General features: G+C 45.9%; 1 protein-coding gene across 2 annotated transcripts; it reads right to left on the reverse strand.

The window, feature by feature from the left end:
- Positions 1-6,116: 6,116 nt before the first annotated feature.
- On the reverse strand, positions 6,117-25,786 carry LOC123055206 (pyruvate, phosphate dikinase 2). 2 transcript variants are annotated; one of them, XM_044479189.1, is made up of 20 exons: positions 25,483-25,786; positions 25,177-25,385; positions 15,055-15,111; positions 14,575-14,946; positions 12,793-12,955; positions 12,448-12,683; positions 12,003-12,131; positions 11,520-11,699; positions 10,959-11,102; positions 10,662-10,826; positions 10,345-10,506; positions 10,106-10,195; positions 9,809-9,947; positions 7,986-8,163; positions 7,655-7,784; positions 7,294-7,422; positions 6,945-7,082; positions 6,679-6,756; positions 6,507-6,598; positions 6,117-6,418 (listed from the first exon to the last, which is right to left on the reverse strand). In XM_044479189.1, the coding sequence occupies exons 2-20, from the start codon at positions 25,369-25,371 to the stop codon at positions 6,376-6,378; spliced, it is 2,820 nt and encodes a 939-aa protein (XP_044335124.1). In that variant the 5' UTR covers positions 25,372-25,385; positions 25,483-25,786; the 3' UTR covers positions 6,117-6,375. The 2 variants fall into 2 exon arrangements, with proteins under 2 accessions (XP_044335124.1, XP_044335133.1); XM_044479198.1 differs by lacking the exons at positions 14,575-14,946; positions 15,055-15,111 and having other exon boundaries at positions 25,483-25,785.
- Positions 25,787-26,096: the final 310 nt, after the last annotated feature.

Below are 26,096 nucleotides of genomic sequence, written 5' to 3' on the forward strand. Positions count from 1 at the left end.
GATGTAGAGGGATAAACTCAAGTAATATGATATAAACCCCATCTTTTTATCCTCAATGGCAACAATACAATACGTGTCTTGCTGCCCCTGCTGTCACTGGGAAAGGACACCGCAAGATTGAACCCAAAGCTAAACACTTCTCCCATTGCAAGAAAGATCAATCTAGTAGGTCAAAACAAATTGATAATTTGAAGAGAGTTGCAAAGATAACTAATCATACATAAAAGATTTCAGGGAAGAATCAAATATTGTTCATAGATAAACTTGATCATAAACCCACAATTCATCGGATCTCGACAAACACACCGCAAAAAGAGTTACATCAAATAGATATCCAAGAAGATCGACGAGAACATTGTATTGAGATCCAAAGAGAGAGAAGAAGCCATCTAGCTAATAACTATGGACCCGAAGGTCTGAGATAAACTACTCACACATCATCGGAGAGGCTATGGTGTTGATGTAGAAGCCCTCAGTGATTGATTCCCCCTCCGGTGGAGCTCCGGAAAAGGCCCCAAGATGGGATCTCTTGGGTACATAAGGTTGCGGCGGTGGAAATAGGGTTTTAGTGGTGCTCCTGGATGTTTGGGGGGTATATGAATATATAGGAGGAAGAAGTAGGTCGGTGGAGCCACGAGGGGCCCACGAGGGTGGAAGGCACACCCAGGGGGTAGGCACGCCCGCCTGCCTCGTGGCCTCCTCGTTGATTTCTTGATGTCCACTCCAAGTCCCCTGGATCATGTTTGTTCCAAAAATAACTCTCCCGAAGGTTTTATTCTGTTTGGATTCCATTTGATATTTCTTTTCTGCGAAACACTGAAATAGGCAAAAAAACAGCAACTGGCACTGGGCCTCCGGTTAATAGGTTAGTCCCAAAAGATAATATAAAATAGCATATTAAAGCCCATTAACATCCAAAACAGATAATATAATAGCATGGAACAATCAAAAATTATAGATATGTTGGAGACATATCAGCGGCCGCACCTACCCAAGGCCGCCGCTCCCGTCCAGCGGCCGCCACTCCTGTTTCCCGCGACGCCCCTGTTTCTCGCCCTTGTTCGGCTACTGTCGCTGCCTCTGCCTCGTCCAGGCGCCGCCATCCCAGGATCCCCGGCTTGGCTGCTTCCGCTCGGCGACTCTGCTTCCGCTCGAGCGAGCGTGCCCTTGCCCGATCCAGTATCAGGGGCCATGCTTCGAGCGCGCGAGTTGCCCAATCCTGATATAGTTTTTGGATCCGTTGACTTAAAAAAGGGCTCCTCATGTCTTCTTCAGGCTATGTCGTTGTTCCTCGGTGCTCGGTGATCTTCGATGGCACCAACTATGCTGAGTTTGCGGGTTTTATGCGTATCCATATGCGTGGTCTTCTGCTGTGGGGTGTTCTATCTGGCGAGGTCCCCTGTCCGCCATGTCCTGTTGCTCCCGTTGCACCTACCCCACCGGTACCGCCAGTTCTTGTTGTTGATGCTTCTCAGGCTGATCGGGATGTAGCCAAGGTGCTTGATGATGCTGCGTTGATGCTTATGATCAGCAGGTATCAGCTTATTCAGATGCTCTTTCCGTCTACCGTGATGATCGGTCTGCTTACACTCAGTGGTGCAATGATGATGCTCGAGTTGCTGCTGTTCTTACTGTGAGTGTCCTCCCTCTTTGCTTCGGAGTTCATGGGCCTTGGCACTGTTGTAGCGATGTGGTCTTACCTCTGTCAGCGCTATCAGCCCTCTGGTGATGCTCTTTACTTATCTGTGGTGCCTCAGGAGTATGATCTTCAGCAAGGTGATTCATCTGTTGACGAGTTCTACACACAGAGTTCTGCCATCTGGCGCCAGCTTGACTCTCTTCGGACTGTTGTCTGTGGATCCTGCCGTTGTTGTCATACTATGCGGTCTGACTTGGAGTTTCAGCGTGTCCATGAGTTCTTATCTCACCTCCGATCTGAGTTTGAGCCTCGACGTGCTCACTTGATTGCTCATGGTCGTGTTCCTATCTCGGAGGTACTTGTTGAGCTTCGTGCTAAGGAGACCCGACTTCGTTCTGCTGGGTTGCTTGCAGTCTCTTCTGTGTTGGCTGCCCGAGCCCCTGTGTTGTCTGCTCGTCCCACTCCTGCCCACACCTTCGAGGGGTGGGTCGCCTTCCTTATGTTGAGAAGGGTCGGTCGTGCCGTGACACCTTCTATGACTACTGCTCCAGGCCAGGTCACCCAGAGTCTGATTGTCGCCAGAAGTAGCAAAACCAGAGGCGCTCCTCTTCCAATGGGGCTCCTATGTCATCATCGACTCCGTCACTCACTGACCAGGACATTGTGTGCCTCAAGCGCCTTCTGGCTTCCTCCGGTTCTTCCTCGACGGGCTCTGCTGCTGCTATGACTGCTGTCTCCACTTCATCACCGCCGACATCTACACCGTCAGGTACATCCTCGTGGGTTCTGGACTCTGGAGCTTCCTTTCATATGTCCTCTGATTCTTCAGTGTTGTCCCCTCTTCACCCTCTTGATTCTCCTATTAATGTTCTTACTGCCGATGGCACATCCCTTCCTGTTGCTAGTCGTGGTCTTCTTTCCACTCCATCCTTTTCTGTTCCTAGTGTTTCTCATGTTCCTCGCCTTACCATGAGTCTTTTTTCCGCTACCCAACTTACTAATTCTGGTTGTCGTGTCATTCTTGATACCGACTCTTGCTCCATTCGGGATCATCGCACCAAGGCTTTGGTTGGTGCTGGCCCCCGGCGCCGTGAGTCAAAGGGCCTTTGGGAGGTTGACTGGCTTTGTGTTCCTTCCGCTGCCACCACTTCTGCTAGCTTCCATGCTCTTGCTGCCTCTTCATCTGCGTCCTTCCAGCAGTGGCATCATCGCCTTGGTCACATCTGTGGCTCTCGCTTGTCATCTTTAGTGCGTCAGGGCCTCTTAGGGTCTGTATCTGGAGATGTTTCTTTACATTGTAATGGTTGTAGACTTGGCAAACAGATCCAGTTACCTTATCTTACCAGTGAGTTGGTCTCTCAGCGTCCTTTTGACTTAGTTCATTCTGATGTCTGGGGTCCTACTCCCTTTGATTTGAAAGGTGATCATCGCTACTATGTTTTGTTTATTGATGATTTCTCTCGCTACACTTGGCTCTACTTCATGAAATCTCGTAGCGAGGTTCTCTATATACAAACGATTTGCTGCCATGGTTCACACCCAGTTTTCCACGCCCGTTCATACTTTTCATATTGACTCAGTTGGAGAGTATATCTCCCAGTTGTTGTGTGGTTTTCTTGCGGAACAGGGTACTCTTGCCCAGTTCTCATGTCCTGGTGCTCATGCTCAGAATGGCGTTGCTGAACGAAAGCATCATCATCTGCTTGAGACGGCTCGTGCGCTGATGATTGCCGGTTCTCTTCCACCCCACTTTTGGGCTCAGGCTGTTTCTACATCCACCTATCTCATCAACAGTCAACCATCGACTGCTCTGTTGGGTAGTATTCCTATGGAGTGTCTCACTAGTCGTTCTCCTGACTACTCAGCTCTTCGTATGTTTGGACTGTGTGCTATGTCCTTCTTGCCCCGCGAGAACGCACCAAACTGACTGCTTAGTCAGTTGAGTGTGTTTTTCTTGGCTACAGTGATGAGCACAAGGGCTATCGTTGTTGGGATTCTGTTGGTCGTCGCTTACGCATCTCGCGTGATGTGACCTTTGACGAGTCTCGTTCTTACTACCCACGTCCTTCTTCCTCGAGCTTCTCTGTGGATGATATTTCCTTTCTTCTTCTTCCCGATACATCCTGCTATGTGCCTCATGTTTCACTTATTCCACCGGCCCCTCTTATTCCTTCTCCCTCACCACCGACCCCCTCTTCTCCATCCTCCTCCTCCACCTCTCCACCGTCATCTCCAGTCCATTCCCCTCTCTCACCGTTTCCTCTCGAGTACACTCGTCGTCCTCATATTGATGATGCTTCCCCTGATTCGCCAGACGCACCTTCCACCTCTGATGCACCTCCGTTCACGCCTCCCCCGGTTCTTAACCTCCGTGCTCGGCCTCGCCCTCCGCCTGATCGCTATTCTCCTGATCAGTATAGTCTCTCAGATATTGCTGAGCCCACTTCCTATCGGACTGCCATGACTCAGCCTGAATGGCAGCTTGCGATGGCCGAAGAACTTGCTGCCCTTGAGCGCTATGGCACATGGGATCTGGTTTCCCTCCCTTCCGGTGTTCGTCCTATCATCTGCAAGTGGGTCTACAAGATTAAGACTCTCTTCGATGGTTCTCTTGAGCGCTACAAAGCTCGTCTTCTGGCACGTGGTTTTCAGCAGGAGCAGGGACGCGATTATGATGAGACATTCGCTCCTGTCGCCCACATGACCACTTCCCGCACTCTCCTTGTTGTGGCTTCTGTTCGTCATTGGTCTATCTCTCAACTTGATGTCCAGAACGCCTTTCTCAATGGCGAGTTGTGTGAGGAGGTTTATATGCAGCCACCACCGGGGTACTATGCTCCTGATGGTATGGTATGTAGGCTTCGCCGCTCCCTCTATGGTCTTAAACAGGCCCCTCGCACCTGGTTTGAGCGTTTCGCCTCTGTGGTGACTGCCGCTGGTTTCTTTCCCAGTGATCATGATCCCGCGTTGTTTGTTCACACGTCTCCTCGTGATCGGACTCTTCTCCTTCTCTATGTTGATGACATGATCATTACTGGTGACGACTCTGACTACATTGCCTTTGTTAAGGCTCGCCTTCGCGACCAGTTCCTCATGACTGATCTTGATCCACTTCGCTATTTTCTTGGGATTGAGATCTCCTCGACCCCTGATGGCTTCTACATCTCTCAAGAAAAATATATTCAGGGTCTTCTTGCTCGCGCTTCTCTCGGTGATGAGCGCGCAGTTGTGACTCCTATGGAGCTTAATGTTCAGCTTCATGCCTCTGATGGTGACCCTCTTCCTAATCCCACTCGCTATCGTCACCTTGTTGGCAGTCTTGTCTATCTTGCTGTTACGCGTCCTGACATCTCCTATCTTGTCCACATCCTGGGTCAGTTTGTTTCAGCCCCCACCTTTGTCCACTATAATCACCTCCTTCGTGTTCTACGATATCTTCGTGGCACTATCTCTCAGCGCCTCTTCTTTCCCCTCTCCAGCTCTCTTGAGCTCCAGGCCTACTCTAATGCTACCTGGGCTAGTGATCCCTCTGATCGACGCTCGTTGTCTACTTACTGCAGTTTCTCGCTCGAGTACAGAGGCTGAGTTGCAAGCCATGGCTATGTTGACAGCTGAGGTGATCTAGTTACGGTGGTTACTTGAGGATTTTGGTGTGTCTGCTACTACCTCGACTCCCTTACTGTCAGACAGTACCGGTGCTATCAGCATTGCGCGTGACCCGGTGAACCATGAGCTCACCAAGCACATCGGTGTGGATGTCCACTTTGTGCGTGCTGCTGTGCAGGATCAGACTCTCGCTCTCCACTATGTGCCCTCTGAGTTACAGTTGGCGGACTTCTTCACGAAGGCACAGACTCGAGCGCAACATGGTTTTCTTCTCTCCAAACTCAGTGTTGTTGATCCACCATGAGTTTAAGGGGGTGTTAGATGTGTATAGTCCTTTTTCGGTATATTCCCATTTGTATAAGGGGTTTTTTGCACTTTACCTCACATGTATATGTAATGGCCTTTGGCCCTCAGTGAATACTAGTTGCTCATTATCTAACAGATCTGTTGGCATCAATAAGTGTACATATCTGGTACTATTAATTTCCTTTGACAGGATTTGGACAATTCACAGCAGTAGTTATTTATGTGGTTTAGCTGGACATGCTTTACATTTGAAAACATGTCATGTTTAACTTTTGTTCGATTAGGCAGGCATTCTAAGGAAACTACAATATGTGCTCAAAGTTTGTAGGGGAAACATCATTTTATAATTGCTCCATTTGTTTGCTGAGTTTTTGTGTACAGGCATCAATTTTGTTTCCTGAGTTAGATTGCTCTAGAAGTTGGACTCGGACAGATGACAGAGTCTGAACTTCCAACTAAAATCAAGTGAAAAGATATTTGATTTACGCAATTGGGATGGGATCACATGCTTCACTTTCACAAGCAACTCGTAGCAGCCACTGAACAAAGGAAGAAATGGAATCACTTAAATTGATAGCACAGATAATCGCCACCTTTTATTCGATTTATCTTCGTCATCATCGCTGTTTGGTACATTACCATGGTAGTTCAGGGGAAATGCAGAGAAGCAGCCATTTCAGGCTTACACGCGCATACGCATCATAGACTACATATATGAAACGGCCTTTGTTAGGCGGCAGAGTTTCCACAAGTCCATGGCTATGTCTTATTTATCTTCACCAGATGCACCAACAGCAGGCTATCCGGTTGACGGGGCAGCGTCCTCAGACAAGGACCTGGGCTGCAGCTAGCCTAGCAATCGGGACCCTGCAAAAAGGTTCCATATCAAGATGTTAACGGCTATAAATAGCGTCAAGGTAGTGCTAATCCTCCAAATTTCAATATTTCAGCCAACCTGAACGGGGAGCATGAAACATAATCCAGCCCAGCCTTTGCGAAAAAAGCAACTGAAGATGGCTCTCCACCATGTTCACCGCAGATGCCCACCTGTTTGGAAACACGAAATCGATCAGTCAAATGAACTAAGAATGAATTCTGCACAACAGTGTCCTCGGTGGAATACTTACCTTCAAGTTAGGCCTCGCTTTGCGACCCCTCTCTGTAGCAATCTTTACTAGCTCCCCCACTCCTCTCTGATCAAGCACCTGGCATATTCATTGACAGGTAAGTTGCCAAGTACAATATGATAAGGTTATGGCTATACAAAAAAAATCAAGAGAAGAACATGCCAAATGCCTAGATATGTGAGGTGCTCACGTATGTGAAGGATGATAATATGGGTGGTACTACAAACAAACTTGAAGTGGTACGGTCCCAGTCGTAACAAATTTACCTCAAATGGGTCATGCTGGAGGATACCCTGAGCCAGATAGATGGGGAGGAACTTCCCCACATCATCCCTACTGTAACCAAATGTCATCTGCGTGAGGTCGTTTGTTCCGAAAGAGAAGAACTCAGCCTGCTCTGCTATCTGTCAATGGATGTGCAACCAGCACAACGATGTCAGCTACATGCGTATTTTCCCTTGATATATCTGATAAACTAATTCTTTGTATTTGGAGAACTCCTATCGACCAAGAGTTCTGCTAACTAATGCGTGTATTATTCAGTTTACATGCTGAACGTCAATGGCCAACATTTATGGTTTTACAGAAAGAACAGAGCTATCACAAGCTTTTTACCTCATCTGCCACTAGAGCAGCCCTGGGAATTTCAATCATAGTCCCAACTTTGTAATCAATGGTTTTCCCCATATTGGTGAAAACATTGTTAGCAATTTGGCGGATAAGAGCCACCTGATGTCCCAATTCCTGGCAAAACCAAATGTCAATTGTCACAAGGAAAAATCAACTGCTGAATCAAACTTGCAATAATAAAATCAAGTGCGGTTTGAAGAGAAATGAAAAGGTCAGGTTTCCATAAATAGGTGGTGTATAGTTGTATCCCATCAAATGGATTATGTCATTTTTCAACTGCACCAACTATGAAGTGAAGGTACACCTCTATACCAGCCAAAGAAGATACATGTGAAGAAAGACATACCTGAGGTGTTCCAACAAGAGGAACCATTATCTCTGGAAATACTTGAATACCCTGGTTGGTCATGGATATAGCAGCTTCAAAGATGGCCCGGGCTTGCATTTCTGTTAATTCAGGATACGAAATACCAAGCCTGAAATATTAGCATCAAAAGCATTAGTAAAGGAAAGAAAACAGAATTGCGAATGAGAACAGGCAAGTAAATGAATGGGAAAGGAAAACTTGATCCAACAGTGGTTGCATTAAAAATATGAAAAAGATTTACACTTTATTCTGTTGATCAAATGGATATAGTTCAATCTCCAGCATAGCTAAACAAATAAACAACACCAACCTGCAACCACGGAAACCAAGCATTGGGTTTACTTCTGAAAGTTTCTCCATTCTTGCAAGGACATCATCCTCAGCGGCTCCGGTTTCAGCACATAGTTCACGCACAATATCCTCCACATGCCCTTCTGGAAGGAACTCATGAAGTGGAGGGTCCAACAGCCGAATAGTCACCGGGAGCCCTGAAATGCAAATATTGATGTTCAGGTGGTTCTGTGTGACAAAATGTAGTTTGGATTCCCTTGCAAAAAGTGCAGTCTATAACTAATGTTGTATGCCATCAATAGAAAGTGTTTATTTGATATCAGTTTCCATGGGACATGTTATTACAAGCCCTGGCAGAATTCTATACTCTAAACTACATGATGAATGCCAAAAAAATACCTCAAGGTTAGAAGCACAATTCTTATAAGATCCTGTAATCTTGCAAGTTTATCTACTTTGTGTGTTCACAGTTAACACCCAATAGTCAATATTCGCTTATTTAAGAAAGTATAAACCAGCTCGGGATATTTGAACTCTAGTGCACCTCATCTAGTGAGAAAGGACAATATACTACTCCCTCCGTTCCTCAATCTAGTGCGCATAGATTCCAGCCCAGGTGCCAATGTGTGTGCTGGCGTTTATTTTTGGACGAGAAAGCCCTTGGTTTGTCCGAGAGTACTAGTTCGCTGGTATGCTGGCTTCCGTCTGTCCCAGCGAGCATCTACGGCCAGCAAGCAACCGGCCAGGGAAGCGGAATGCTGGCCAAGGACGCGGCGATGCCTGCCATGGACGCTGGACACGAATGGTGCTTCTTGCTCCTGTGAGCCGCTGCCGCTGCCGCACAAGAAGCCGACGCCGGCGTGCTGCCACCATGTGCAAGAACTCCCATCCTCGTCACAGGGGTGAAGCAGATGAGGAAGTTGGTTGGCACCTGTAGGAGCTGCATGGTGAACGGCGGCGTCCTCGGAGTGGCTCACTCGCAGGCGAACGATGGTGCGACCTGACCGACGCCCCGTGACGGCCACCACGGCGGTGGATCCCATAGCAGGCACGCGAGCAGAGGGAGGGGAATGGGAGACGATGATGTGGCGGCCCACGGCGGTGGATCCCACAGTCCAGGAGCGCCCTTCATCGACATTGGCGTCCACGCCCGCGGCGGCGCCCATGACGACCTCGTCGTCCACCCTCATGAAGCTGGCGGCCAGGGTCCCGCGCACACCTGCATGCCTTGTGCAGCCGCCCCATCTCCTCGGCGAGCACCATGGCGCTAGGAAGGTCCGCTTGACGGCCAAGCTGACAGCCAGATCCCGCTGCCCGCGTCCACCGCCAACAACCCCTATGCCGCCTTCTTGACTGAGCCGCTCCGCCCGACGGCACCTTCCTTGCCGCTAGTCAAATCCTGCCGCCACCAGTCGATTCCCTCTCAGGATGCGGAACCTGCTCTGCGCCGCCGGCCATGGACACGGGGACACGAAGACGATGCTTGCGGGAGCAGGGGATAGCCGAGGGAGGAGGTGCGCTACAGGAATAGGATAAGGGATATTTTCGTCAAGAATGGGGCAAAGTAGCAAACACGCACTACATTCCGGAATTTTCATAAAAATCTTAGGCGCACTATAAAACGGAATGGAGGGAGTAGCAAACACGCACTACATTCCGGAATTTTCACAAAAATCTTAGGCGCACTATAAAACGGAATGGAGGGAGTACTTCCTTCATCCGAAATTAGTTGACGCTCAAACGGATGTATCTAGCACTGAAATACGTCTAGATACATCTGTTTGAGAGTCATCTAATTCCAGACGGAGGGAGTATATGAATACATAGAGATTTTCCACATACCATCCATGGCACGGAAAATGCCTTCAAAGTCAGACCTCTGGTAAGGCAGAAGACGATCTAGTGCTTTCTGCCTCAGTTCGACAGTTGGAGCCATTATCATCTGCCTCACAGCCTTAATCCTCTCATCAGAAGCAAAGAACTACAAAGTATACAAAGGAGAACATTAGCCTTTTTTTAATTGCCTAGAAGAGCAGACTTGTGTCCATAAAGTTCACTTCGAAAGTTGAACTGCAGAAAATAACTATCATAACAAAATAAATCCTCAAAAAAGCAAACAGTAAAGAAATTAACACCAACCATGTGTTCTGTCCGACAGAGTCCAATTCCTTCTGCCCCATTTTTCCTTGCTGCCAATGCATCCCCGGGGGTGTCTGCATTAGCCATAACCTAGAACACGCAAGATATGCATAATAAGGATTTTTTGTTGAAGCTTGTGTAATGCTTAGGCCTAACGCAGTTAACAAGACTGATGTAAATTTTAGTTAAAGTCAAATTGAGGCAGTTTCTGTTCTTGTTTTTATTCCTAGCAAGTTTACCTTGAGCTGCCTAACTTCATCAACCCAGGACATGAAAGTTTCCAAGTCAGCACTAAGGGCTGGTGGGGAAAGTGGCTGCTTGCCAAGGATCACTTCACCAGTTGATCCATTGAGTGATATCCAGTCACCTTCATAGAGCATCTTGTCTTCAATAGCTACCACCTATGCGTATAGACCATATACCAAAGTAAGCACCTCTATAGTACAAAATGATGAACACAGATTTATCATACTCCCATTATGAATTTTAAGGCTGGAATGAAGTGTTGCGTCTAACAATGTATTTCCTAGACATCTGCAGCAATAAGTTGAATCACCTTTTCAATTTCATTTACACGGATGCTTGAGCACCCTGACACACAGCATTTTCCCCAGCCACGTGCTACAACGGCAGCATGAGAAGTCATACCACCTCTTGCTGTAAGAATTCCAGCGGCTGCATGCATGCCACCAACATCTTCTGGGCTGGTCTCTGTCCTCACCTTTACATTCAGAAAGTTCAAAAAGTATCAGGATAACTCAAGAATAGGACAAGTCCAACCCAAAAGGACATAGGAAAATGAAGGAGACATCCTGCTATAAAAAAAAGGAGGATGATAAGGACATGTACAGACCAGAATAGCAGATTTCCCTTGGGCATGCCATGCTTCAGCATCCTCGGCAGTAAATACAATTTGACCCACAGCAGCCCCAGGTGATGCTGGTAAGCCTGTAGTAATAACTTTGCCTTTGTATGAAGCAGCCTCGGGGTTCGCAAACTGGTTGTCATAACATAAGGGTAATAAAACTGAGTCAATATATTGCCAATATCCAGTTGCAAATAAAATTCAAACGAGGGATGTCAATATAAGGGTTAAAATAAGGTTTCAAAACCAATACATCTGATTAAATTTGAACTTGTAAAGTAAGAAAGCAAGCAACTATCTATATACATCAGATTTTAGTACTATGTCAGAATCATAGGCCTATTGAATGAGTATACTATCTTCATTAAATATGAATGCATTCTCAGCATGCAAACGATGTGGTTCTTGTGTAAAATCATTAAGTTAATGCAAATATATCCTGAAAGAGCAGATAATTTATTGGGATAACAGAGGCACTAACAAATTGCATGCATGTATTTACATGTATCAGTTTTATAGACCATTTGGGCATATTTGATTATCTTATACCTGTGGATGAAGAAGCTGGTCCAAGTGGCCTGGTTCTACCATCTTAATCGCTGTATTGCGATCAACAAGAGCCTCATTAACCATGTCTACAGCAATCTTCACAGCTCCTGTGCCAGTACGCTTTCCGGATCTGCATTGTAGCATCCAGAGCCTATTTTCTTGAACTGTAAATTCAATATCCTGAATTAAACATGAAAAATGCAAGTTATTCTCCATTGGAAATAGTAGGGGTTCAGGTTAATCTTTTGACATATTAAGGCAGGATCATGACCAAAGAGCATTCATGTCATGTGGGCAATTGTAGAGAGCACTGTAATGGTGCTTGAAAATGATCACATAAACTAATTAGATAGCCAAGTTCTTCACGATGTTTCAGAATAAGTTTTATATCACGCTATGGGCCAAACGCCTTGTTTCATAAAACAGCAACACTGACAGGCCCCTCAGCAGAGCTTCCTGCAAACAGTTGGTAAACTAACATACCATCATTTCCTTATAGTGGCTCTCCAGTATGTCACAGTTTTCAACAAGCTCTGCATAGGCCTCCGGCATGTGATCCCTCATGGCATCAAGATCCTCCGGGGTTCTGATTCCAGCAACCACATCCTCACCCTGCATAAGGCAAAAAAACAGTTAATTTTTTTTCAATGTTTTCTCATAGCTGCATAGCAGCAGGAAAAACCCCAAAGCACAGGGGGGATGCAAGAGTTGAGTTTTCAGATTACAGAAGAATCACAGGTTCAGGGAAACGGTTAAATTATGCACAGCCATTCAATGAATATGCAATATCCACAGACTGTATTATCTTGATTGCATAATCTATTTTAATAAAAGTGGGCAACATACTGCTCTTTTGCTGTGCGCACATATGCAGAGCATGGCAGCTAGAACTTAGAAGCAACCAGGAGCAATCAGAACCGAGCCATACCTGAGCATTGACTAGGAACTCGCCATAAAGCTTCTTCTCCCCGGTGCTAGGGTTCCTAGTGAAGAGGACACCAGTGCCGGAGGTGTTCCCCATGTTGCCAAACACCATGCACTGCACGTTCACGGCGGTGCCCCTAAGTCCGGTGATCTGATTAATGCTTCTATACTTGTTCGCTCTCGGACTGTCCCACGAGTCGAACACGGCCAACACCGCTAACTGCAGTTGCCTCTTGGGGTCTATGCCAAGGCAAGAAACAACAAACATATACACATATCAACTGGGTGCCAAAAACACAATGTCAGTTTCAAAATATATAAATAAAAAGGTGAAGTTCATGAATTCAACCTGAGGGAAATTGTTCTCCTTTGGCTTCAACGTAGACGTTCTTGTACTGACCCACTAGCTCCCTGAGGTCATTGGCAGTGAGGTCGGTGTCGTTGTCCACCCCCTTGGTTGCTTTCATGGCTTCCAGCTTCTCTTCGAAAAGCGCATGGGGAATGTCCATGACCTGGCAAGAGGAAATATCCTGCTAAGGAACAAGGATCCTGCTACTACTGCTAGTTGCTAGTAGGAATTACTGTAAACAAAACGTCGAGCCAACTTTTCGGTACAAAAGAAACTGCTATTCAGTGAGGAACGCACATCCCAAAATGCAGTATTGGAAATCCAGTTGCCAGATTAACTGGGCTGGATCCAGCTGACGTTCCTCCTTTTGTGGAATAATATACTACCAAGCAAACGAGTAAGAGGAATTTGATTAGCTCAGGCGTTCGACCCACAGCCTTCTTGTGCTAAAACAAAATCTGTTCGATCCAAACGAGTAATGACTCGGTGTTTCCTCTTTTACCAGGGCGCCCCAGTCGGAGCCGATCTAGCCGCCGAGGCACAGCCTCCATGAGGGGCACAGCGGCGGCCGGGCGGTCCGGCCTCCATGAGGGGCACAGCGGCGGCCGGGCGGTCCGGCCTCCAACCGCGCGGGCTCCGCCGCCGCCGCCGTCCTGCCGCGCTCGCAAGTGAACCGGTGAAGTGGAGTCTTTTTTTCTTTTCTTTTTTTGATTTGCTGGTGAAGTGGGGTCGTTGGTGGGCATTGGACTGGTGAAGTGGAGTATTTTTTTTTCTTTTCTTTTCTTTTACGTAGAACAGAGGGAGTACTAGTAAATAAAACTTGGTAATATCATTGGACTGCAGTTTCACTCTAGAGCTACTAGAAGACAACACCAACTTGGCAGGTTTGTCTAAACCTACTACTGTATATGAATTAATATTGCAGATGTCATGGCTCAATGAAGTCGGAGCTGAAATTTTTTGTCATGTTTTTCGTCACCCCAAACTGACTGTCTTAATTGTTTTGCTTTCTAAGAACAAGACAAATTTTTTCATGAAAACAGACAGGTTGTGCTACGGTAGAATGCTTGTCTTATTGTATTATCAAAGTTTGTCTCGTTGCTTTTTGTCTTACTATTTCAGAAGTAACGGTGTCAAAGTTTGCCTCCTTTTTTGTTTATCTTATTTTCAGAGTGGGGTGAAATAATAGTGTCAAACCGTAAGACAGAGGTCACCTTCATCAGTCATTCCTTTCTCGGAGAGAAACAGTTGCGGTCAAAATACGGCAGTGTTGCCGTGCAAACTGTCCTTGGGAATCTGATTAACTGTGCTGACAGTAACAGAAAAAGAATGCTTCTGAAAGTGTTTGCGGTTCAGCTTTCTTCATCTGATGAAACAAAAACTCCTCTTTATAAAGCAACCCAATTCATTTATTTGTTTCATATTTTTATTAAGCTGTTTTGTTCTCTTGTAAATTACTCCTACTCGCTAGCCAAACGTACTTATATACTTGAATAAAAAACAATAATTTTCGACGGTTAAAAAGCAAGCATACAAGAACCCCCACGTAATCCTTGTCACCTTCGTCATAATGCAGCAGCAGCAGCAGCCAACGTCTCGGCGACGCAACCCGCGTCAGACGCACGTCGCTCCCTCCCTCCCAAAGCAACGGCTGCTCGACGCACGCAAATTAACTCTACTCGTCCAAGCAAGCGATGGAGCGACCAGGTAGCTAGCGGCGCACATGCATGCATGGAGCTAGGCTTAGCTTAGTCAGAGCCAGGTGTATTGTGGTATACTCACGACGTTGCCGAACATGTCGAGGAAGCGGCGGTACGAGTCGTAGGCGAAGCGGTCGCCGCTCTTGGCCGCCAGCCCGGCGGCCACCTCGTCGTTGAGCCCCAGATTGAGCACCGTGTCCATCATCCCGGGCATGGACACCGCGGCGCCGGAGCGGACGGAGAGGAGCAGCGGCCGCGCCGGGTCGCCGAGGCGCGCGCCCATGTACTCCTCCACCCAGCGCAGGCCCTCCAGGGTCTCCTCCCACAGCCCCGGCGGCAGCGCCCTCCCCGCCGCCTGGTACTGCTCGCACGCCTCCGTCGACACCGTGAACCCCGGCGGCACCGACAGCCCGATGCTCGCCATCTCCGCCAAGTTGGCGCCCTTCCCGCCCAGCTGCACACACCATGCATCCACGATCCAGTCATCATAGTCAGCATATATGGTGAATTATTAGTGAAAATACATCAACTGAGAGTGATGGATCTAACGATTAGTACGTACCAGGTCCTTCATGGCCTTGTTGCCCTCGCTCTTGCCCTTGCCGAAGTGGAACACCCTCTGCACGCGCGCGCATTGAGCAGGAGCCATTAGTGCGACGCAATGCTACAGGCCACACCGGCCAGTGACGACGAACAGTAGTAGTACAACTCGATAGCTGCTGATGAATGAGCTCGTTGGATGCTCATGGAGTGAGAGCCGGGTTCTATTTATAGCAAGGGGAGGGCGCGGAGGCCTTGGCCACGTAGAAATGGCGTGGCACCCCGGTGAGACCCACCGTGGGACGTCACCGCACGGTCGTCGCATACGGGGGACGGACCAGCCCGGGGGAGGGGCCGGGTGGGCGCGTGCTCGTCCGGTGAGCTCGGTGCCAAGTGTCATGTATCTCCAACGTCGATTCTCAAACGGTCTAAGTCATCCAATGCAGGCCTGTATAGGTCCGTAGGACAGTGGACGCATCTTTCTCCCGTAAATCGAAGATAAACATGAAGGCCTTATGAGCGTCCGGATCACTGTCACGCCCGCGTCTAACCGCCCTGACCATCTGAACCCGCCACCCATCCCTCCCGCGCTTTTCATACGATGCACTGTATTCATGTCGGCCCAAAGCATACAGCAGTCAGTATTGATGCCCGCGATTTGACCGAACAAGAGGGTGGTGCAGAGGACGTGACCTCTCACTGCTGACATTGAAGCAGAGCGTCGGCCAAGAGAGCGCCACCCTTGCTTGCCCGGCTGAACGCGCCTTCTCGTCGCATTCGAACGACCATATATTGTCCGTCTTTCTTCATTAAAACACGCGTGTGTGCTAAGAAACCTACTCCGGCCACACGTCTGTTCGCGAGCTGCACATCATTAAACACAACGCCGGTTGTCCCCCTGCTATTTAAACGATATTAGACGCCGGGTAAAAATCACACCACACTCCGTTCTCATCTTCTCCTTGCACACCATTTTCTTCACAAGCTCCATGGCATCCGCGCGAGCAGGAAGCCGAGTTCTCCGGCATAAAAGCTGGTTGGGTGGCCCGTCGAGCCCGCCGGATACGAGTGAGTCAACTCTCTACTCTGCATGCGTCGACGATCCAGGCGGCTGCAGGCCAGCTCAGGGAGGCAGAAGCTCCAAGCCAGCGCGTCGCTTAGCAACTCGCCGCTTCAAGCCAGCTCGCCGAGAAGTGGTGTGTTGCTCCAGGCCGGCACGCGGTGGACCACGGCGACACAAGCATTGTGGCTGCCGTGGACGACGGCGTGTTGCACCACTCCTCCTGTGCATGCGACCGCACCATCTGCCGTCAACGTGTCTGTGACCGCGCCCTGCCGACGGAGGTCAGTGACGCGGCATCCAGCACGTCCGCATCCGTCTCCACCGTCAAGGAGAAGTAAAACATGGGAGGCTGTCGCCACTTGGGTCCCATGAAGGACACCGCCGAGGCGACGCCGGCGTACACAGCCGGGGTCTTGCCCAGTCGCAATTTATCGTCTTCCCCTTCCCATCCAGCTAAAGCACATCGCGGCGGTTCCACCTCGATGATCGACGTTGCCAAACATGGAGAAGCGAGTTGCCCTTTGCGCTGAAGCATATGCCTCCGGGGCTCACGCGGACTGCCGGACTTGAGGAAGACAAAGGGATCCGTCGTGGTCGGCCGTAGACTACTTTAGTGTATCCATGTCGCGGGAATGGAGCTCTGCCTTTCGGACGTGCACATAGTTTTAGTTAAAATATGTCCAAAATGTAATGAATTTCGTTCGGCCTATATGAAGTCCGCTGTGTTCGCATGAATTTCATCCGATTTGTTAAAAAAAATGTTTGAATATCTGCGGGCAGAGTTGGATGACGGCCTCCCGCATCCGTGTCCGTGGATGAATGCGGGAGGAAATATACTGGTCGGCGTTGGAGATTGCCCTAATGTGTGAAAACCAACTCTTAGGGTGCCATGTATATGTAGCTATACTCTACCCTTTTCTATTTGCCACCACGAAGTATGGTTGTTGTTGGTTATTACGTGAGTTCCGTTAGCTCGACGTATTTTTTTTGCGCCGCTGATGTACGTACGTAAGTTTATCTTCGATGCAAATGGAAAAGATCAGAGGCCGCCATCGTATCCCCAGTTTAAGGTGCACGTCGTCCGTTGGCACCCAGCTGGGCAGCTCAAGGTGCGGTGCGTGAAGCTGTACGAACCGGCGAGCCAAAGTGACACCAGCTCAGTGCCCGCGCCACGCGGTTGAGGAACGGAACGGAACGAAAAGGATAGCGGCGTCCGTCGTGGCATGCCGGATGGGGGAAATGGGTTGGGCCCGCGTAAAGTGGTTGGTGCGCGCCGGACGGATTCGCGCCGCGGCTCAGGCTCGGCAACACGTACGCACGCTCCCCCCTAATCTCTGCAGGGATACGATCCCTTTTTTCTGAGGAGTTTGCATGCCGTCAATGACCATTTCGCGACTACGACATCACTTGCCAGGCTAAACCTTCTTGGGAAAGGACATCAGGCATATGATGTTCATGCGAAAATTCAATCAATCGTGTATATAAAATGCATTGTTGGTAGGAACCCGGAAAACTGCAGAGGGATCGTGTAGCCAGCGGGTAGAAACTAGGAGGAAATGGTGTGCGTGACAGGCTAACTCACCATGCTCTCTTTGAAGAACAAAATTTAAAGAAAAACAATTCAACCTGAAGAACGTGCTTGATCGGTGTTCATTGACGACCTGCACGGCGGCGTGTGGTACCGGGCGAAGACATTTCGTTTAAAAACGAGTCTGCGTGGCGGCCTCTTCTCTAAAGGATCGAATCGAAGATCGTCTACCGCGGGTCAAACGAAGATAAGGCAGGGAACGACACGACAGAGCTGGAGCAGAGTGTTTCGCATTTGAACGGTGGCTCCGATCAAATCACTTGCGCACGCATTTGTGGTGGTTTTGTTCCAAAAAAAAAAAAAGTGTGGTGGTTTTGGATTGCTTCTCCCGCCGTGGCCGGAGCGGATAGTATCGGCACGTACACCGTACACGGTTCCGTGCTGTCACGCAACCACCATCGGTCCGCGGCTCCGAGCGGTTGCAGCAGCAGCACAAAGCTACCCGGGCCCAGCCGGGTCCGATATGAACGGGCAAAACGAACCCGCGGGGTGCGAGTCCCAGGCACCCTACATCGGAAAGCCGTGTACCGCGGAGGTGCGAGGGGTGCCATGCTGAAATTAAAATTAAAAACGTCACGCTATCGAGCGGTACGTGATCTGTGCTCCGTTTTTTTTAAAGAACTGTGCTCGGTTTCTCTGTCACGCTCCACGGGTAGGGCTGGAAGTCAAGACTGGGCCGACCAGCTCGGCCCATTAGAGCTCGTTAAGGTTAAGATACAGAGTTAGCTTCACCTCAAAACCCCTAAAAAAAGCTTCACCTCAAAAGATATGGAGTTAGCTCAGCTAAGCTTGTGTTAATATAACGAACTCATATTTAAACTTGGCTCAACTCATGTAACTCAGGAGCTAGGTATATGTGTTATGTGTGCAATAATCTATAAAAGTACATTTACAGGCACATGTTTTTCTCCAAAAATAATAACAATCTACCATTTACACTAAGATGTCACTCGGCACACTCCGTAGAAGATAACAATCAATAATACCACCCCCCTCCCCAAATAAAAATATCAACAATAATATTGGCACTAATCTCGCGCCCCTTATGATTGGCAAGTTTAATGAGTTCAACCTTTAGATCAGTCCATTAGACTTGTTTTTTTTGCGAGGGTTAGACTTGTTTTGTTAATGATCTTAGATTTAAAACTTGGCTCGACCCGTTAGTCAACGAGTTCGAGTCGAGCTGAGCCAAACCACGAGCTAATTGTTTAGCTCATGGGCTTCGAGTTTTAATTTCGGACCTATACATCGGGATAGCTAACACTCAAAAAAGGGACAAAAGGATCATACGACTCAATAAACTAAAGTGAACTCATAAATTAGTGCCAGCAAGAAAGTCTAAAATTTATTGAAAATGACGCGCATCAGATCTTGTCAAAATCTCATCGAGAGATTTATGTGCAAAATGTGTTGAAAGCTTACAGCTAACTGGGCGGCTGAAAACTCATCACAGTAAAGGGAAGGAAGGTGCAATTTCATGATGGGTAGTGCTCAGTGTTTCCTGGTGTCCACGTGGCTTTGGTCTTTTGAGTCGTAAAAGTGGTTGTGGTTGTAGTGTGTTGGGAGCATTTGGTGGACCGTCTACATGGTCGTGAGAGTGAGTCGCTTCTGGAGTGTCACTTTTGTAGTGTTTGTATCGGTTTTCGCCCGGTTTTCCTAAATTAATTGGGCAATTCTCTTCTTCTTAATTAATCGATGAGGCAATCCTTTTGCCTCTGTTTCGAATTTTTTTTTGCCAAATCAGCAGCCGCCAAAACAATTTTGTTGCGACTTCAGAAAACATAAAATCTACCAAGCCTACGGGTGAACTCATATTCATGTTTTTTTAGACATTTTACGGTATAAATTACTACTGTTATGGAGTGGTAGCAGCTTAGATCAGCCATTCATAAGTTGGATATTCTGAGCATTTCACATTTTAATCCGTGTGTTTATTCACGTTAAGGATAAACTTGATGCACAGAGATTTATGGATCTCATGCACCATGATCTCTTGAGTAAAAATAATTTTAAAAGATCAAAAATTACCAGCCCACGTGACAAACTCGTTTGACATAGAAATAAATTGCTAGGAATGCGTGAGTTTTATTCCAAATAAAAATAGGGTTACAATCACCTGTACTAGCTTTGAAATACTACACAAGCTACATGCAGAAACCTATGCACTGACACCTCCCATTATCTACATGTGTATCAATCGCTAACGTTGCTAAGCAAAGTCGTTGTCATACAGTAGAATTGGTTGACGGTTTAGTACATGAACCCGAACCCGTGGGTAATTCAGCCTCTGGTTTTCTAAGCATGACGGTGGTTTTCCACAACCATATTTAAAAAATAACATGCAACATATGCCAAATCACAATGTAGTGCAGGCAAGCAAGCGTATACATTGCGCGTGCTCACTTGGAACCGACATATTCTAGCATATTTTGAATAGATATGCATTAAGTACGAAAGACAATACTTTGCACGAGTATTTTGTGTACGTGCAACCTAGGTGGCACGTGTGCCTAGTTATGGATGCAAAGTTTCATCTCTTAGTTTGTAAAAATAACGAGGTCTCCAAAACAAGAAAATGGCAATAATAAATAAGTTACTAAGTTAAATTTGTTCTACATCGACTTATAACGTTTAGTACTATTATTATCCTCGAGGGATTCTCTTCAACCGTAATGAGTGGGTTTTTAGACTAGATGAGACCTTGTAAACATTGCGATAATTAGCTAAGAGTTGTGTGCATTAATCGGTGCAGAGGCTTGGAGCACGGTCTTCTTCTTTTTTAAGAATTTCCAAGGTAAATACACAGCTTCAAGAGTTTGAACCAAAATACTTTGAAGAAGCGTTATGCTGCTGCTCCCGTTGCATTTTTTTTTTTGCAATCCACTCCTGTTGCAATTTGCCAGTAAATAAACACACATTGAACAGATCGATGCTGAAAACATGTGCGCCGTATATACAACCTAGGTAGGACGTGGTTTTCTCGTGATGGTGCCAAGTGAAATGAACCTCCGCGACATAGACAAATGCCATTCGTGCATGCATGGACTGATCTACCCTGGTGCTACTTGGCTGCTGCTGTCAAAACCCCCGTGATTTCTTGTGCGATTGTACTCCATACATATCAAAAGTAATCTGGTTCTTGTTTTAACCTGCGTGATCACAGCCTTGGCCACTTGCTTGATGGTCATGTTTATGGACTTAATCAAATTGCTAGATTGCCAAAATGCGTTTGTCCATGCCTTACCGTGGATTCCAAGCCTGATTCCTTTCACATTCTCCATGTACTGGAACATGGAAGGAAATTAGCTCTTTGCCTAGGCCAAGTTGTGCCTGTTTTTCTGGTTTGGTGAAACCAGGGGCTTGAGTTGCAATCCGAATAGCAGAGTTCTGCCTAGCCATACATGCATCTATGCAGCGCAAGAAAATTGGAAAATGTCTGTACTTAGTAGATGGCAGCCTCACAGATCTGAGTTACGCATAACTTTATCTGATTTCGGACACTCCAAACGATGGATTGGTTCTGCAGTTTTAACCTTTTTCTTAAATGGTCATTTTTGTACCTGCTATTGAACAAAATTTCCTACATTTTGTTCTGTTACTAGAGATAATTGGTCATGTGTGGCAGCAGGGTATAAATATTGTATTACATTAGCTCATAATTTACCGTACATATTAATGTGATTGTGTGAGAAAGTAGGATTTTATTTGGTAAGCACTTACTCCCTCCGTAAAGAAATATAAGATCATTTGGTCATGTGTTGCAGAGAGAGTACTTGGTAATGTTTATTGTCTTATCAAAGAAAAAAATAATTTTATTTGGTAAGTCAATAAGTGGTGGACTAACTGAGCTACTCCCTCCGTTCGGAATTACTTGTCTCGGATATGGATGTATCTAGAACTAAAATACATCTAGATACATCCGTTTCTACGACAAGCAATTCCGAACGGAGGGAGTAGTTTTTAAGGGAACAGATGGAAAAAAAATAGAAATGAAAAAAAATAGGAACAGGAAGGGGGAAACACATTTGGACAATGAAAGAAAGGCGAAATTTTGGAGAGCGAAATAGGGAGCCTTATCTCTCTTTTTAAGTAGTGTAGACTAGGTAATTGCGCGCGCATTGCAGCAAGGACATAAACATTATAGTAGTGATTTGCCTGCCTGTATTAATGTGATTGTGCCTAAAATATATTATTATATTTTATTTGGTAAACACTTATCTGGTAAGCATTTATTGGCTAGAAAACAAAAAAAAATGAAAGTCAATAAAAGTTGGGGTGTTGAGCCGGTTTTCAAAGAAAACTGATCAAAAAAATCAAAGAATCGGGGGAAAACAATTAAAACAAGGAAGTCAATAAAAGTTGGGGTGTTGAGCCGCTTTTCAAAGAAAACTGATCAAAAAAATCAAAGAATCGGGGGAAAACAATTAAAACAAGGAGAGGTAGGGGCAATTGTATGTAAAGCTAGACGAAGGACGAGTGGTGGATAGAATATCTTTTCCATTTAAATAAAAATAGGTATAGAGAAACAAACTCCTTGATTGTTAAACTGGCAACAACAACCGTCAAATAGAGAAAAGACTGATCATTCGGTCCATAGACCATAGAGGCCGGTTCCGAGGGTAATGTCTTTCTTTTTGAGAAGTTCTGAGGGTAATGTCTCGGTATCACTTAATATTGCAAGACTGAACGTGGCATTACCTTAGCGCCCGCTAAATGGGCCACGCTCATGAGCACATAAGCACGAAATACACATGAAAAATACACTATGCACGCAAGAATGTATGCTAGTTCCTTTTTCCTGTTATTTTTCTTATTTTTAATTGTCCTAACAAATAGATGGTGAACATTTTAGATGAATGTTCATGGAATGTAAACATTTGATTGCACAATTTAAAAAAAATCATACCACTAAAAAATATTCGTGTTGTTTCAAAAATGTTCACACGTTTAAAAATTATTTATGCTTTCTTAATAATGTTCATGAAAATATAGAATTTATTCATGTAATTTGTAAAAAAAGTGTCAACTATTCAAAAAAAAGTCATGGAATTTTAAAAACATTCACAAAAATCTTATGTTACAAGACATGTTACAGTACAATTTATACACTCTAGCAAACCTTCACGCATTAATACAATTTTAATATGTTCTAGATGTTCATGAAATATTAAAAAAATGTTCATGCGACTATAAAAAAATGTTCATGACAAATAGAAAAATATTTTTACCATTTTAAAAAAATTTCCACAACACTTAAAAAAGTTCATACATATTTAAAATGTAAAAAAAAATTGCGTAATTTTTCTGAAATATTCCTGACATGTAGACAAAATTTCTTAGAGTAAACGAAGCATATATAAAAAGTTCATGAAAGAAAAATTAAAGAAATGAGAAAAAAAAAGAAAAATTGCAAAATTGTAACAAAAGACATGGAAAAGAAGAAAGTAAAAAAAAAACGGGTTGAATTTTCCCAAAACCGGCGAAAGGTTCTCAAAACCAGTCTCAGCGGCTATTGGGTCAACCCACTCGCAGGAACCCTATAGACAAAAGCTCTATACTTCACAATAAGCGAGATTTAGCCATGCCGCGGGTTCTGAGAAAGAAGGGTGGATCCTCTAGGTGGCATACTCAGCCCAGATATGACATACTTATTTTAAAGATGATGTTCAACCCATTGGAAGGTCTAGTTCACTGCGAGTATATTTGAATGTCAGACGAAATACAGCGTACTAAACTATTTTCATGACCATACATTTCAATCCACGGATGGTTACAAATTATTTGGAAGACCAATTTTTTTTGTTAACTCTAGTTTGTTTTGGTTGCCAACTTTGATCAACTCATAAGTAAGCAAAACATTGAGCAATATTTTGGCTAGCTAAACATTTAGCATGGGAAGCTTTGGATCAAACTAAGCATATCCACTGCGACATTCGCTACTGAGGTCATTGTCTTTTCACTTCTTACATCATAGACTAAAAAGAAACAACGCCTCCGCTAAGCTCTATCTGGTCATTTTTATATCTCACCTGTTAACAGAGAAGTTGAATCCTAATCATCTCTGCCTTTTGTTTTGTGGGGGTAATCATCTCTACCTTGATTTTGGATAGTTTATTAGAAAAGTCTCTAAACATCTAAATTTAGTTACGCTTGCCAAACCGTTCTACAACCGTTCTACAGTGAACTTGTTGTAAGATGATACGGGAAACCCACCAAAGAAAACTATGTTGTCATGTTTGCCAGAGTTGAATTAAGTAAAACCGTACACGCATGTTTTAGTTTAACCAAATATCAAATCACAAAAAAATTATTGAACAACACACTACAAATGAAGACCTCTTCTATTTTTTTAGTTAGCCATACATGGTTTTCTATACCGAGATTACATAGCTGAATGTCAAAATATGTAAAGACAACTCGACTGTCAACGTGTACAATGGCAAACATTGACTTACAATTGGATCATTCCTCTTTTTGTGTGTTTTGAAATGAGATCTACTATTCAAGTGCCCCACCCCCTTTGTTTCAATCAAGAAAGAAAAAAGATTGACAAACTATGGTGAAGTTATGTTGTCATTGGTCACCAATGAACCTAGCTATATGTACAATGATGTATTGGAAAAAAGGAACTTTGAGTGTAATAAGTATGTGGATCTAGCATACTCCCCCGTTCGCGAATAAGTGTACTTCTAGCTTTTGTTCTAAGCCAGAGTTTTAAAAGCTTTGACCAAATTTATTGGGAAAAATAGCAGCATTTATGACACTAAATTAGCATCACTGGATCCGTCTTGAAATGTACTTTTATAATGTACCAATTTAATGTCATATATGTTACTTCTTTTTCTATAAAATTAGTCAAAATTTTAAAACTTTGACTTAGGACAAAAGATAGAAGTGCAATTATTCGCGGATGGAGGGAGTATATAGCTTTGGCCTCACGGAATGTGAATCATACAACCCCCTATGCGACTTATACTTCAATTTGAGACAATATAGATGAGAAAATGCCGAGCACTTCTGTTAAGAAAAATGTAGATCATTTTAGTTGCCAAGAACCCATGAACAAGAGAATGCATTCCATCGTATTGTAATTTTGAAGATACTTAGTCATGTGTAAATCGAGTGCTCATATTGTGGATCTACCTCAAACACGTAGTACCTAGTAAACTAGTAATTAGACAAGCGTCTGCGTTTGTATTGTGCTTTAAAGAAATGAGAAAAATAAATGATCTTCTGTAGTACTTCAGCATATATGTACTACATCTGTCTTAAAATAAATGTCTCAATCTTGACATAATTTTGTACTACTAGAGTTAGTACAAAGTTGAGAAATTTATTTTAAAACGGAGAGAGTATTGTTTAGTTGAGACTGACTAAACTGACGCGGTGCTTTGCGTGATCGCACGGATGCCATTTGAATCAGGAAAAAGCCCGCACAAGTCAACCGGAAACGATAACACTCCAGTGGCGCACACGAGTCGCGAACTGTTTACCTTCTTTGTGGCGGGCATCGGCGCCGCGACTGCGTTGGGAGGCGAGCAATGCCGGCCCCGCGCCGGGTGGGTCACCGCCTTCGATTTCGCTTGCCGGGCTCTCGGCGCCGCCACCGATCGGGCCGCCTCCCTGCTCCTCCCGCCGCCGCTCGTGGTCGGCCTCTGCACGCACACGGCTCTCGAAACCGACGGCATCCTTCCCGCCTCACCTGCACCGATTCATCCATACGCCAGCTACTTCACCGCGTGATCGGTCACCGGAGCAGAATCGAAACAGGGCGGTGGAGCACCAGCCGGCGTACGTACCTGACCGGAGCGGAGCTGAGCTGAGCTAGCGGGAGCGCGGTGGAGCTCCAACGATGCGGGACCGCGGGAGAACCACGGGATCGTGGGCGTGGAGGGCCGGGGTAGATGTATCTGTGTATGTTTGTGTGTGTCAGTACGTATGGGCGGCAGCGCGTGTGATCGAGGCGAGATCGCACGGAGAAAGGGGAGACGAACGGGTGAATCCGGCGGCTGTGGAATATACCGTCCGCGACATGTGGCGCGAGGGTGGTCACAGGTGAGCCAGTCGCGGCGGGTGCACCTTATCCCGGCCCTTGGCCCCGTTGCCTCCCAGCGTCGTCGCCACGAGTGGCTGTAGACGCGAAGACCCCCGGCTCCAGGGAATTCCCGAAGCCCGGTTCCGGCAAGTGGTGGAGAACACCGGAGTTCATCAACCTCACGGCCCCCCTTTTTTGTGGCATCGACCGTAGCAGGACCACTCTCACAAGCTGATGTGACGTCAGAAATATCACTTTTGAGAATATGGTTGATTGGGGTTAATTCCTGCCTAAGGGCTTCTGTAGCAGATCTCCAAAAATCATATTTAGAGCGAAAATTTCTGGTGTGAGGGATTAATCCTTAGCTTGCACGCCACT

This window comes from Triticum aestivum, chromosome 1A (genome assembly GCF_018294505.1).
Source record: "Triticum aestivum cultivar Chinese Spring chromosome 1A, IWGSC CS RefSeq v2.1, whole genome shotgun sequence".
In the NCBI taxonomy this organism is placed as follows: domain Eukaryota; kingdom Viridiplantae; phylum Streptophyta; class Magnoliopsida; order Poales; family Poaceae; genus Triticum; species Triticum aestivum.

Excerpts from the sequence above, each read along its gene's own strand:
- LOC123055206 (XM_044479189.1), bottom strand. The coding sequence starts at position 25,371 with ATGCCGTCGGTTTCGAGAGCCGTGTGCGTGCAGAGGCCGACCACGAGC. Across the intron at positions 11,700-12,002 it reads GCCACTATAAGGAAATGATG|GATATTGAATTTACAGTTCA; the intron begins GTATGTTAGTTT and ends TGTTTAATTCAG. Across the intron at positions 10,827-10,958 it reads AAGGGAAATCTGCTATTCTG|GTGAGGACAGAGACCAGCCC; the intron begins GTCTGTACATGT and ends CTGAATGTAAAG.